A 15,637-nucleotide genomic window follows, 5' to 3' on the forward strand; every position below is an offset into this window, starting at 1 on the left:
ACGTTAACAACTCCGCCGCTCAACACCGCAATTCTAAGACGTAAAATAGGGCTGACAAATCGTGTCTTATCTTGTTTAACAAATTAGAGACGACGCGATTAACACAAGTATCAAACAGAAAACAACTCGTTAAATACTTGGATTTGGTGGATTGAACGTGATAATTATATGTTTAATGTATCAAGAAGGAGAAATGATGAATCATTGCCGACTAATTTTAATTATTTAAAGAGGAAAAGTATAAAATTGCATCATATACATTTTTGTTAAACATGTCTTATCATGTCTAAACGGGTACCAAATTTGCCAACCTTAACGCAAAGGTAGGCATAAGGGTATAATAATGAAGACCACTCGGGGTATGCGGGTGAATTTAAGTTAAATTATTATTTTTAAGTTAATAATTAATAAAATAACCTATCATTTAGCTTCAACCTCATCATTTTTGTTTTCTATTTACTTTTTCATTACTCACCCCACCATATTTCATACTATCACAACGCATATCATTAGATGTAAAACGTGAAACCATCGACAACACACGTGACACTTACATAGCATCACTTCTTTTGTTCTTTTGCATTTCACACTACCACAAACGGATAGCCTTTTGTCATTCAAAAGGGGGGTGGCGGCGCAACTTGTTGTCTGTTTATCCACATATATTGTAATTGGATCATTTTATTTAATATATAAAACGATTTTAAAATTAAAAAAAAAGTAATTAGTATAACATAAATCAAGGATTTTTTTTTGCAAAAATGGGTTTTTTTCAAACCATTTTGTAGATTCCAAATGGATAATCTCAAACTATAGCATATGTTATATAGAAACGAGGCATTAAAAACAGCTAATAATAATGGCGAAAAGAAAAAAAAAAGTTGATTTGAGATGTGTATACAAGCCATGGTTTTAAATGAATATCTCAATTTTAAACGAAAATTGAGCTTTATCTTGTTTCGTAGTATCAAAAACTACAATACTTTGAATACAACTTGGTTTCAACGAAATTTATATCATATTTAAAAAAAAGTGTTCATTTAGAACATTTTTTTTTCTATAAAGCATTACTTACAAGTAGAGAAAACTTAATTTAATTATAAGTGAAAATTGGGAGAAAAAAAATTAATTACAATTTACTCAAATTAAATTCACCATCTTAAGTAGCAAATTCAATTTTTTCCATTCTTAACCACTGGATTCACTATTTGGGACAAGAAAATAGAACTCAATACCTAAAAAAGATTTTCAAAAGATCCATATTTTTACCAAAAAAAATACCCTTATTATTTATATGTAATAAATAATATCATGTTAACTAGAAAAATAAGCTTTTTGAAAATATAATTTACATCATAAAAGTAATTATATAACCACAAAATAATCAAAACTAATTATGAAAGAAAAAAAAAGTTAATATAATATTTAACCTTATAGTATAAGAATACAGAAGTATATAACCATATAACCTCAAAATAATCAAAACTATTTTTTTTTTTTGGGATATCATACGTCTAAAGATGTGTAGAATCATAACCACATATGAGAATATAGAAGTATAAAGACGTCAAGTATAAATCTACACACTGCCAAAGAGAATTTGTTCTCCACATGGTTAACTGTCAGAAAATTCTGTTTGATGTGAATATGTTTATCATAACAAGACAAGCTTACTATAAGAGTAGACGAGTGCCCGCGCGATGAAGCGGGTCATTGAACGCGGACTCTATTAATCACGTAACAATTACGAGTGCTCATGGTTTGGTTTAAAACCTTGAAACCGTTTGAACTGGTCATCGGCTTGGTTTCACGGCTGGGTTGTTTACTTTTAGTCGTTTTTTTTACTTCCTTTATTCTTTCAAGTATCATATTTTGACTTAGTTGGAATTGATGATACGGTTGTATTAATAATCATTTTAAGCAAATTTTATTATCAAAGCTTAAACTCTTAAACCAAACCAGAACCAGACCGTTAATAACAGTTTGGTTTCAATTTTTAATGGTTTAGTTTTCGTTTAAAAACAATCAAAACCGTCATTGAACATCCCTACGTAACATATTAATTTTTTTCAATTGAAAAAGTTATAATAATATTATATACAAATTAAAGAGAATAAAATGCTCATTTTTATGGTGCAATATTTTTACAAAAATATTAACTTATGAAAAACTTATTGTCGTTTAAAAATCATAGGTGAGAAGTTGGTTTAAAGTTGAAACTAAAAACATGATATTGTTAAAGATGAGGTGACAAACTTGTAAGTTGAGTGAATTGTGTTTAAAATACAAGTTTACATTTAATTACATATGTACTTCATTCTTTAAGTGTTGTAAATTACTTAAAAATGGGTGTCTTAATTTGCCCTTGTTTGGTGTATTATATATAGTATAGATATAATCTTGATTTACAATTTTTTACGACCACCTTTTAAGTATGTGATTACTAAATATAAACATGAACTCATATAAACTAAACACTTAAAAGCATAAAAGAAATGGTTCATCCTTTCATATTTAAGTGTGACGAAATTTATTAAATCCAAGCCTTACTAGACTACTAGTTTTCATAATTTATGGTAATTATCATTCAAATTATTATAATTATTATTTACACATTTTCGTTTTTTAAGCATGGATTTCTCAATATTAATAAATCATTTGTTACTCGTTTATACATGTGTAAATTTTCACAGATTGAGTCGCTATTAGTTACTGACACGTGCAAACCCAAAACACTGTCATAACATGCAAATTTATTTTAACAAAGATCATGAACCACCTTTTATCGTCATTAAAGTCAAGTTTCGGTAAGAAAAGATAAGTAACTGAAACTTGAGAGAGACTGAATCAGATATAACCATAAAAACTAACAAAGGTCAACAAATCTTTCTAATTAATTTCCTTTTCAACAATAAACCATTCAAGCTGCAACATGCCTAACAAATAAGATGCAGCTTTGACTTTGGCATTGACCTTAACTAACCGTTACTAATCACTAATCAGCAAGCACATAGACATAAACTAAGAGCACACATTACATCAACACTAGAACAGATAACAGTTAACTAAACCAAATGGACTTTGTACAGGATAAGGTAGGTAAGAAATCTTGCCTAAATTTATAGCTTAAAAGGGCTCTAAAAGTTAGCAGTTCAAACTCGGTTCAGCATCAGGCGGTTTAGGGGCGGTTGCAGTTGCAGTCGCGGTTGCCATACCGTTCATTCTAGCACGTGCTTCTGCAAACATCCTCTGCTGCTCGGCTAATGCTTCTTCTTCCGTCATCTCAGCTCCATTTGTGCACTTTCCACCTTTAACGGTGTCCTGTTTGATCATTTAAGTTAAAGTTAGCATCAATATAAATAAAGTGACAAAATCATAAATAATTAAATATAGAACTTAACAAGGAATAAATGATTACCGCGGTTTCAACTTTGTGTTGTTCGTATGCAGCATAAACATCTTCTAAGTATTCACCAAAACCAAGAACCTGAAACAACATATAAATTAGTTATAACAAATACAGTTATCAATATCAAAAAAGTAATTAACAAATAACAATTAATAAACCTCTAATGCCTTGAGAACATGTTCGGGTGCGATTGTTCTCTTATCTTCTCTACTACAGACTTCGTTTGATTCTGATGAAACAAGATTAATAAACTCTGCAATAGAGAAAATAAAGAAACTTATGAGTTTTAAACAATTATGTTTCCAGATATGGTTTAAAACATTTATGGTATATCAAAGATCTAACCTACACAACACTCGATCAAAAGATCTTGAGTATCTCGTGCAACACGAACGTCTGGAGGCAACATCTCCTTAATTATTTTAGTCATTGTAGCTGCATAAAAATAAAAACTTTCATTAGCTAGAACTACTAATTAGTAATCTTTATATAAACAAAATTCAAGCCAACAAATATAGAATAGTTCCAACCTATCCTCAAAAACAAACAACAATTAGATCTATAATTCAAAATACTTAATGAGACGTTTTCTCTCAAGCTGATATCAGATATACAAAAAATATGTTTGCAATTTTGCAAATATTAAAACATATTTGTTCATCATCATAAAATAAAAAAAATAAGGCCATTCGTTGTGGAAGGGAGGAAGGTAGGCGGCGTTATGGGGACGTGGCCGGCTGACGTGGTATCGTTTTTGCAGATTGGCGCCGTTATCGTTTTGGGTACGGCGTATGAAGGAGAAAACGAGGAGGCGCCGGCTTCCGATGCAGATGGTACCTGTACCGATCCCGAAAATCCTGATCCCAAAAATTTGAAATATTTGGTACCGGTACCGGTCCCGAAATGTTCGGTTCGGTACCCGTACGTTACGGTATTTCGTCCAAAATTCGGGAAATAACCAAACCATACCGGCACTGTACCGATATCGCAAACTACCGAAAACGCTCATCCCTAACGAACAGCCTACGATTGATACCAGTTCTGACAATAAGATCTAGCACAAAAAGTTGTTAAACAAAATTAAAGTACTAAAATCATTAGAATAAAATGAATTCATCAAATCTATTAACCACATAAACAATTATTAATTTAAAAATAACACTGCAAAAGCATCTAAAAACTAAAATTGCATTCAAACGCATCAAACACAAATAATATTAATAAAAATTAAACAAACCTTTGGGTAACGAAGCATCCTCCTTCGTCTTACCAACAATATCCATCGGATCCATCTTAACCTCTACGAATTCAACAAAAATCCGTACAAATTCATCAGATCTGAGTCAAATTTCATCAATTAGGCATCCAAAAACTCACCGAGAATACAACAAACGCTGAATCACACAGCAACGACTAATTCCGGATCGAATTGGAATCTAACGACGTGGATCGGATGAAGCATGGTGGTGATGGTGCACGATATAGAGATAGGGTGTGGTTACAGGCGATTAGGGCTAAATTCTCCGGGCGCGTGGTGGGAATGATTCGTGGCGCGTGGAGTGGGGTCCAGGAGAGATGTGAGGTGGGAGAGGGCGCGTGAGAGTGGGTGTGAGTCATTTTGTTTTGGGTTTTTTTTTTATAATAAGTTTGATTAATTAATGGGATTATTGGGATGTGGTTAATGTTAATCAATCAACAAGTGGTGGTTGATGATCGGTGAGAGTGAGAGTGAGAGATTTAAGGATTGGTGTGTGACTGGATCCTGTGGTGCTCATTAACCCAACTGGACTCGGGTTCTTTGGGTAAAATGAAAAATGGACTTTTGAAAATTATTTTGTAAAAAATATTGGTTTTTAATACTCTCAGTTTCACTTATTTAATGATAATATTTATAATTGACGATTTGTTTCTGACACTCTTGAACTTAACGAATTATAATTCTGTTAGTTTTCTTGATAACATGGAATTTTATATTAATAAAAAGTAGATTGTGGGTCCCACATCATCTCCTTTCTTCAATATAAAACCTCAACAACCTTCACTTCCGGTGACCCCGTTTTTTCGGCGAATTTGATTTTTCACGTTACCTCGCCTTTCTGACAATGAAGATAGTGCGGAGGTGTAGAAAGACGATGGAGATCATGGAGATTGTGCATCGGTTGAGAGATGATGAAGATGATGCTCGCCGGAAACTTGCAACTTGTTTCTCCGGCAAGCAGACAATTCCGGATGGTGGTTGGCTGAGACACTGGTGGTGGCGGAGTGTGGGGGTTGTGGTTGTTGTGGAGATGGGCGGTGAATGATGGATATGGTGCTCACCGGAAACATGCAACTCGTTTTCCGGCGAGCAAAGGATTACCTTGAATTGTTGCTCTATTTTTAATGGCGGAACTCGACGGATTAAAGCGAAGGCGGCGACAACCAAATTTGAGTTTGGGATTTTGACCAACAACTACCTCATTTGAGTTTGGGATTTTGATCGACAGTGATAGATGCGGTGGAGGCTGCTGGTGGTGAAGGTAATGAGGTTGGCGATGGTGGTGAAGGTGGCGATATAGGCTGGAAGTGGTGGAGGTCTGTGGTGGTGGTGCTATGGTGTAGATGGTGGTGTCTCTCTCTCTCTCTATGTGTGTGCAGGGGCGTAGCCAGTAGCCACTTACAAAGGAGGGGTGTCCCCCGTCCCCTGTGAAATTTTTTTTTTAGTGTTAATATACCGAAAAATTCCCGACCGACCCCTGTAAAATTTTGGTACCGACCCCTATATAATTTTAAGACGATCCCCATGAGATTTTGAGACTAACCCAAACAAAAAATACAATGACAATTTTATTCATATAATTATATAAACATTATATAAACAATTTTTCAATTAAATTTGACTTTAATATTAACAAGTCCATTAGTCCAATATCTAATCCAACTTTTAAGCCCAAAACCCAATTCAAACCCTACTCAATTTTTAGCCCAAATCCAGTTCTAACTTCTAAAATTTATTTTTTGACTGCCTCTGCTGCCTCACTTCGTCCTTTCGATCGATGATGACTACATTAACATACTAACACCAAGAAAATAAAAACAAACATGAAAAATCGCCACTATGATGAGTTTGATTGCTTCAATGCGGTTCTAGATTTGCAAATCCAAGAGTTTGGGGACCGTTTTAACGAGGTAACATCCGACTTACTTGTTTTGTTGAGTTGTTTGACTCATTGTGATAATTTTCGGGCATTTTCAATTCCAAAAATTTTACGATTAGTCGAGTTGTACCCGTATGATTTTGATGAAAGTGATAAAAGAAGACTCCCGGTTGAACTCGCGACATACATCGATAATTTAAAAGGAGATAAACGATTTAAAAACTTGAATGGTTTAGCAAGCCTTGTTCAATTGATGGTTCAAACAAAGAAACGCCATTCCTTTGCATTGGTGTATCGTTTATTAAAGTTAGCTCTCGTATTACCTGTTGCAACCGCAACCGTTGAAAGATTCTTTTCGGCGATGAAGTATGTGAAGTCCGATTTGCGTAATCGAATGGGTGATGAAAATTTTAAGCGACAGTTGTATTTGTTATATTGAGAAATACTTGTTTGTCAATGTTAAAGTAGATGATGTAATGGTTAGATTTCAAAAAATGAAAACTCGTAGAGAACAACTTTAATATATTTGTTATCTAATATTTTGTTTGGTAATCTTTTTTTATATATATGACCCGACTCGACCCGATTCGACCCAACCCGATTCGACCCGACAGTTGTATTAGTACCGACCATAAAAATTCTCGACCCCTGTGAGAAAATTTTCTGGATCCGCCACTGTGTGTGTGTGTGTATATATACATATATATATATATAGTATATGTTGTTAGGTTTTCTTTTTTGTAAATAAGGTATTTTCCACATAGCATGTCACATCAGCAAAAACATGTTCCGTCAGTAAAAAAAAACTAACAGAGTTAGGGTCTCCTAAGTTCGGGAGTGATATAAAAAAATAAGCTAAAAGTTAAAAGTGATGGGAAACAAATCCTTAGTTGAGAGTGTTATTGTTCAATAAGTGAAATATGAGAGTATTGAAAATTCCTTTAAATAGGAATAACAATGAGATTTTTGTGAATGAGTGTCTTGGTTTAATCTGTGTGTTCTATCATCATATTGAGAACTAAGGACTGTAGGAATGATTTCTAAATTTTTTGAATTGATGATAGTGAGAGGTTGGTCGCGGTCGGGTAATTTCTCCATTTCTTGCTTGACTATAATGAGATGTTGCCTCTGGTAGGGTTGGTTTTTGTCTAACATGACAGATGCTGCTCCCGTTAATGGAGAATTCTATGTTACACTGTATTTCTCATCTGGCTTAATTAGCTCACGCGTTTTAAGACCAACAAGTCGTCTTAGATGGGGACGAAAACCTCCTCGTAAACAATATTCTAAGAAAATACTCATTAATGTGCGCATTGGTTCCATATCCATTTATGAAAAAAAAGAATTTAAACGTGAACGCGGGATAATAAATTCTTACGAGATAAAGCAAGCAAAAATACACAACTTTTTAAAACCGCAACCCTAATAAACCTTCACACCAAATCGTGTATAGTTTTAAACTCTTTTATGTACCTCCAACTGCTACCTTGCAAGCAAATCAGTAAATCATAAATTCTTACACGAGTGCAACAAGTTAACGGCATCAACATACCACTATTGCCATGAAAGTTCAAATGTCATTATTCTCTCTCTCTTTAATTTTTTTATTTTATCCCTACAAACTTATTCAACATATAACTTTGTTGATTTTTCTTACTAACTTATTATTTATTGAAAAGATATTTATTATTTTTTATTGTTACAAGGGTTCTTCGGTCTAGTTTATTGATATGATTTTGATGAATCGTTTGCTTGATGGTATAGATTTTACAATGCTTGTAAACTTGTTCATAAAATACGCATTTTTTTGAGATTTTGTAGCTAGTTATAATGAACTTCACGATTATAAGATCTACCTAACTCGCAAGTTGCAAGATGAATATTAAATAAGTTAAAATCATAATAACATGTGTCATTTTAAATCATATGTTTTTTATACTTTATCGATACACAGGTTGTGTGTTTGTTTTTGCTTCAAACATCTGCAAGAGATTTATGTCTGCGGACGCGCAGACATAAGACTCTGAAGACAGTTTGTTTTAAAAAATAAAAAATATCTAAAAACTACTTTTATATTATTAAAAAATAAGTTAATATCCACCATCTTCACACTTTTTCAAACTTCTTTACATTTCTTAGCATCCTACCAAAACCCAATGTCAAACACCACTCACTACCACCACCCACTGTCCGCCGCCACCACCACCGTCCACCACCACCCACCGTCCGCCGCCACCACCACCCACCACCACCCTCGTCCGCCACCACCCACCGTCCACCACCCACCACCACCCTCGTCGGCCACAACCACCGTCCACTTGTAAGGCCCCGTTACAGGTAGCCCTACTTTAGTGTTGGATTTACTCATAAACGCGGTTCTAAATATCAGAGTTAATAAAAACTTTCGCGGAATAATATAAAAGTCAACCAGTCATTACAACATCCACAACGTGTCTTTCAAAAACATAACATAAAACATAGCATTTCAAACATCACGACAATCTCCAGATGCCAGCCTTTCGGATCCTGCCATGTGTCTTCCTCAAGCCAACTGCCTCAGTCTATTAGCCTGCGTGCATACTAAAAGTCAGCTACGCTGAGTGAGTTCTAGTTAATCATACAACATACAATACATTCACATACTAGCATATGCACCCGGAGGTACATACATTCATATCTTCTTACACACTTACTTACATACGTACTTTCATTATTTCTTTCGTACTTACTTACGTACTTTCATTCATACATATACGTTTTAAAGAGCATTCCGCCCTATAACCTTCGCCGATATTATTAGGGTCGGTTCCCTACGTTCGCCGATATTATTAAGGTCGGTTCCCTACGTTCGCCGATACTATTAGGGTCGGTTCTCTACATTCACCGATACTATTAGGGTCGGTTCCCTTCATTCGCAGACATTATTAGGGTCGGTTCCCTACATTCTCGCTACTATAACATACCTATCATTTACATACTTTCCTTGATGATATGTGCAATCTCCGAAGAGCGTTCACGTACCATCAACATTTCATACATATAGTGTTCATACATCATACATATTCATACATACGTCTTTCATACAACATACATATCAATCATACTTTTAACAAACACTTGACGGCACATGCAATATCCGAAGATCGTTCCCGCACCATCAAGCAATCGTCATACATAAATCATACAAGGCATACACTTACCACCTAAGGTAAGTGTATTCACTATCACATCGAGTATGCACACAGCCCAGAAAACATAACAAGGAAGTGGGGCTAGAAACTCACCTCAATGCGGTTGCGTTCACCGTTTATAGTTATTCCCTTCTTGAGCCGTGCACGACTAACTGTATAATAATTATACGCATCAATAAACTATCACTACGCAAATCGTCTTTCTAGTTTAATTATTACCCTCAACGAACGGGGGTCCGGGGCAGCGCCCCTGGCAGCGGGGTTCTAGGGGCGGCAGCCCCTAGTGGGGTCCAATGAAAAATTTTATTTTCATTAACTGTCTTAACACATTTTCCATTAGGGTTTTGAACCATTAAATAATTTGCTACTTAAAGTCCAAAGGCTTCGTTGTAATTATATCATTCTTTTCTAAGTCCAGGGACTATTCTGTCATTCTGTTAAACTTCTAATTCGTTACATTTCTCTTAACGAACTGGTCATGGTAACGAACTGGACCCTCTAACGAATCAGTCCATACAGCGAACCAGTCCAAGTAGCGAACTGGAGCTTCTAATTCGTTATCTCCTTTAACGAATGACTATACGGATTGGGGCTAATTCGTTATCTTTTAACTATAGCGAATCAAGGGTAATTCGCTATCTTTTCCCCTAACGAACTGAAGCTAATTCGTTACATTCCCACAGACGAATCAGCTTAGCTAATTACTTCTAATTCGCTAGTTACCCTTAGCGAACTAGGGTTAGGTCAGGGAATGTCAGAACATTCCCTGACAACCTCGTATTAACTTTTCTGGCGCCGCCGCCGGAAAACCGCGGATTCGTCGGAAAAACGAGTTTTAACTCGTTTTTCACCGTTTTTCATCCCGTTCGATCCAGATCTGAGCTAGGGTGACCCCTAAGCTCATCTTAGGTTCGGTTTATACCCGATTCCACCCGGATCTCGTGACTTAAACGGTTTAACGATGTCGGCTCGTCGTTTCGTGACCATATCTAACGGATTTAAGCTCATACAACATAATACTATCATACCTTGGGTCGGGATCGGTTTTCTCTTCTATTTTTCGGCTAGAGAGAGACTAGAGAGAGAGAGAGCTTAAGTGTGTGTTTTGGTGGTGTATGGAATATGTGTGAAATGAGGGAATTAATGGCGATTATGGTTTATATATTTAGGGATCATGGGCTTAAGCCCATGGTCTTTCCTTCTTTCTTTCATACCCAAGTCCATAACCCATATCCATTTAACCCAACACTAGCCCAACTCTTAATAACCCATACTTTCATTTATTACCGAAACCCGAAAAACGGGATGTTACACCACCACCGTCCGCCACCACCACCACCGTCCGCCACCACCACCACCCTCCATCCACCGCCACCACCATCCACCACCTGCCGCCACAACCACCCGCCACCACCACCCACCATTACCCACTGTCGGCCACCATCACCGTCTACCACCCACCGCAACCGTTAATCACCACCACCCACTGTCCACCAGCACCGTTCGCCGCCTACCACCACCCACTTCCATAGTTCGTATACCACCACTCACTTCCATAGTTCGTACACCACCAACAATCATTTTATCAGTTTACAGACGTTAAATGACTTCTATCTACTGTGATATATATGACAGATGACTAATTTTCAGTTTATGCAGACTATATCCAATTTATAAAACAAACAATATTATATTTTCAGATTGCATACCTTCAGACCACATATTCAGTTACAGACATGAATTCAGATGAAATCAGATTGTAGACAATTTTTGTCTTCAAAAACAAACAACACCAACCACCTCTAACTTCAGACACAGCCGAACACGGGAGCTTACAAATCTAAGGCATAGTTTCGTATTAGCTAATCAAAATCATAAAATTGCAAATTTACGATATAACATGTTTAGAACTCCTAAATGTCTAATGATTAACAAGAAAACATATACAAACTTAACTTATGCATTAACAATAACAACCCTTAACATTAATCAAATTCATTACAAAGAGAACCCAAGTGATTCGGCTGCTGATCTAGCCATTATTCCTTGAAACTTTTTAAAACTAATCACACCATCCCCATCCGTATCCGCGGCTCTAACCATTTCAGTAAGCTCACGGTACGACAACGGCTGACCCATTTTGGTCATGGATTTGGCTAACTCGGACGGCGTAGTGAACCCGCTTCCGTCCCTATCAAACGTTTTAAAAATCTCTAAAAGCTGGCTTTGATTAATTAAAATGTCATCGGACGTCATTTGAGATGACATACAATTCACCAATTCCACAAACTCCATGGTCCCGCTCCCATCCGAATCCATGTTGTTGAAGAGTTTATGAATCTGTTCGCCCGAGGGTTTGAGGCCGAGCGAGCGGAGGAGGGCCGCTACCTCTAGGTGGGTGAGGGACCCGTCTTTGTCTAGGTCGAATCGGGTGAAGATGTCACGGAGTTGTTTTAATTGGTCCTCGGGCAGCCGTGACATGATGGTTAGGTCGATCTCTTAGCGGTTTACGTTGAAAATGTTGTGAGAACGGGTGGCTGGCGGCGATAGAGGGCGGAGGGTGGTGGTTGTTTTGGGTGGTAAAGGGAATAACGTAGGAGGCATGCATGTATTCATGGAGATATATGCGGTAGATGGTCACCGTACAATAAGCTGTGACTAAATAAGTAAATAGATAGGTTATAAAAACTTTAGAAGATAGAGAAAATAAACTAATGTGTGGTTATATTCCAACATCAACTTCTTGGTGTGTAAATAAGTCCATATAGGCTATATAGCTTGTATAGGACCTATACGAGTCAGATAGTCTTAACTTATTGACATACGTACAGAGTTGACAGTGTGGTAGTCTTTGCAATCTATACGAGCCGTATAGATTTTCTAGCTCGTATAGCCCACTTAACTCGGCTGACCTATACGAGCCGTACATGGTCTATACGACTCATATAGACAACATGTCAGCTTGTACTTTGAACAGATATTTATAATTATTTTCTGGTCTATACGAGTTGTATAGATGGTATGTGACCCGTATAGATAAGGTATTAGCTTTTCTTGCTCTAACCATGTAAGATTTGTGTATTGCTTTGTAAGATTATACTAAAAGTTGCTTTGTAAGATTATACCAAAAGTTTCTTTGTAAGACACTCCTTGGAGGCAAATGTTTGATGCCGGTAACGCAATCGGGTATCGAGAAATTACATTATAGTTCTTATCCACTTTCAATTTTAGTCCAGTGTCGATCAAGTCGATACATACCGATGTTGTTGTATCCTTTCCGATGTTGCTCATGTTGTTCATAGGTTGTTATGTATGGAGATAAATATTTATTAATAAAATACGTGTTTCTGTTTTATAATTTAATATTTTGTAATTTTAAAGTAATCTTAAAGTTAAAAAAAAAACACATATACGAGTCGTATAGCTTTATACGGTATAAAGGAATAAAACCTAACACTCCTAACCAAAAATGACTTGCCTTTACCCTATACGAGCCATATTGACCATACTCGTATAGGCTTTCATGGTGTTTGAATAACCTTTCCGGTGTTTGTATATCCCAAGCCTAAACTAATATATGAGCATCAAATCTTAAATTAAAGGCTATGGATAAAAACCTTAAGTTTATGAAATCCAAAGGACAGCCTGTACAATTTACTTAAAACTTTACTTCTCTTTTATTTCAAACAAAAGTAAAAGAAAATCATCATTTTGATTAAAATGATGTGTCATATGGCTTAAATTGATAAATTAAGTAGCAAATTGGTGAAATAATTTTTGTTCCAAACTTCCAACTTATTTAAAAAACTGACTTTGAATTGGTAAACAATGGTAAAAAGGGTAACTGATAAATTAAGTAGCAAATTGGTGAAATATTTTGGTTCCAAACTTCCAATTTATTTAAAAAACTGACTTTGAATTGATAAAACATATTTTGATCGAGCTCAATGTACAATGTTAAATTTTTTTTGACTTATATCTTGTTTTATATTGGGTTAAAAATCTTAAAAAAAGGGTTGTTAGAAACATGCAAGCAAATTAATTAAAAGGGCTCAATACATTAGTTATAGCACTACGAAATACCAAAGTCACATGCTTATAAAACAGAACGATCCAATCCAACAAACCAAACATGAAACATCTAGTACAATACTTAAAAACATAAATAAACCAGCAAATGACATAACTCTAGAACACAAGTTCAAACATAAACAAGCAAGCAAAAGACATAAATCCAAACATGAGTTCAAACTTCAAACACAAACAAACTAACCAAAACACATAAACTTAAGACATACTTCAGATGTGACACGGTTGCGGGATGTCCTCATTGTTCTTAATAGCACAGCAACTTATGGAGTAGATAACGATAACAAACACAATAATACTAAAGTTAAGCATCGCAAACTTCCTCCACAAATGCCTCATGTTACTCAACACTCCAACCTGGCAAGACCCACAATCATAGCACAACTTCTTCTGGTCATTATTCCAACTCTTGCAATCCGAATCATCCGAAGCCGGACCCGTCTTCGGTGGCACCCAATACGTCGAGTTCACAAACAAATACTTACAATTCCCCGGTGGTTTACAACAACCAGACTGCATTCCCACAAAATACATAAACATTAAATAAAATAGTTACAAAATACATATATGTTACATTAATATTATGATTATGAATTTATGATACCTCTATTGGAGTCAAATAAGTCCGGTAGAAGTCCTTCGACGTCTTGGCAGCGAGTGCCAAGCAAACGCGCGAATCGATTAAACAACTCTTGATATTAGCCCAATTTTTATCGGTCACAACATGTTTCTGAAGCCACTTAGAATAATCCCTAAACCGGTACTCTTTATACCCACGGTTCGACACCGCCTTGCTAATACGTTTATTTGTAACAACAAGTGCAAATATCGCGTACGCGAGCAACCCAATAATCATGATGAGCAGAACCGCGGAGTAAATGTATAACATGGAGTTGATTCGGAAGAACGCGCCAGCGATACCAATAACCGCGAGTGCTACGAGGAATATCCCGGTGAAAATGTAGGGTTTAGCGAATGTTTTCTCGCATAAGGTGGCACTGTCCGGGTGGACGGATGTCCAAATGCCGGCTATGATTAGGACGAGTCCTAGGAGTAAGGTTAAGACGTTAAGGACGGTGGTTAACACGTTGCTTGTTTTAGCCATTTGTGGTAGAAGTGAAAGGAAACTAGAGTTTGGGAGTGAAGAAATGGGAAAACATGGGATATGTTTGGTTTATTTGTACGAGGATGGAAAACGGTTGGAGAAAACATGCGTGGGTTGTCGAGGAATAAGTACGAAACTGCCATTACGGTTATAGGTTGTCGAGGACGTGGGTGCTAGATTTTGTGGCATGTTCTCTGGTAGTTTGAGTTTGGTTTTGTTGACGATTTTTGTTTTTTTGTTTTTCGTTTTATTAATGTTATTTCGAATTTTAGAAATATTTATTTGGATTGATATATATAATATGGAATGTATTCAATTAAACTAAATACTTATAATATTCTCAAGTAAGATCTAAATATCAACGAATTTTAATAATTAAATAGTTTTATTTTATTCAACCATTACAAAATTCTAACTAGAATAGTCTTCGAATATTTAATATAGAATCCGGATGTTTGTTTGGAACCGGGCATGAGAAGGGGGGACAAGAGGGGAAACATCGCCCCCTGCGCTACAAATAGGTGAAATGGGGGAGGGGGGCATGCATTTGTCGTCTTGATGGGTTTCGGTTTTAATAGTATTATATTAGTATTTGTGTGAGATATATATAAATATATATATATATATATATATATATATATATATATATATATATATTAAGATACAACACCACTACAAATTTATAACAAAAGTCCCTAATTTGCCA

The 15,637-nt window shown here is 35.9% G+C and overlaps 3 protein-coding genes across 3 annotated transcripts; all 3 read right to left on the reverse strand.

Annotated features, from left to right (window-relative positions):
* Positions 1–2,989: 2,989 nt before the first annotated feature.
* On the reverse strand, positions 2,990–5,109 carry LOC143556685 (protein Dr1 homolog). The gene is made up of 6 exons (XM_077045951.1): positions 4,787–5,109; positions 4,647–4,709; positions 3,755–3,844; positions 3,568–3,662; positions 3,419–3,487; positions 2,990–3,321 (listed from the first exon to the last, which is right to left on the reverse strand). The coding sequence occupies exons 2-6, from the start codon at positions 4,699–4,701 to the stop codon at positions 3,145–3,147; spliced, it is 486 nt and encodes a 161-aa protein (XP_076902066.1). The 5' UTR covers positions 4,702–4,709; positions 4,787–5,109; the 3' UTR covers positions 2,990–3,144.
* Positions 5,110–11,578: 6,469 nt separating this feature from the next.
* On the reverse strand, positions 11,579–12,446 carry LOC143556686 (putative calcium-binding protein CML16). The gene has a single exon (XM_077045952.1). The coding sequence runs from the start codon at positions 12,216–12,218 to the stop codon at positions 11,736–11,738; it is 483 nt and encodes a 160-aa protein (XP_076902067.1). The 5' UTR covers positions 12,219–12,446; the 3' UTR covers positions 11,579–11,735.
* Positions 12,447–13,816: 1,370 nt separating this feature from the next.
* LOC143556688 (tetraspanin-8-like) lies at positions 13,817–15,165 on the reverse strand. Its single transcript, XM_077045953.1, has 2 exons — positions 14,431–15,165; positions 13,817–14,339 (listed from the first exon to the last, which is right to left on the reverse strand). The coding sequence occupies exons 1-2, from the start codon at positions 14,929–14,931 to the stop codon at positions 14,037–14,039; spliced, it is 804 nt and encodes a 267-aa protein (XP_076902068.1). The 5' UTR covers positions 14,932–15,165; the 3' UTR covers positions 13,817–14,036.
* Positions 15,166–15,637: the final 472 nt, after the last annotated feature.

This window comes from Bidens hawaiensis, unplaced genomic scaffold (assembly GCF_021521415.1).
Source record: "Bidens hawaiensis isolate Kalapana, Puna unplaced genomic scaffold, B.hawaiensis_p1.1 tig00018669_1, whole genome shotgun sequence".
Lineage (NCBI taxonomy): Eukaryota > Viridiplantae > Streptophyta > Magnoliopsida > Asterales > Asteraceae > Bidens > Bidens hawaiensis.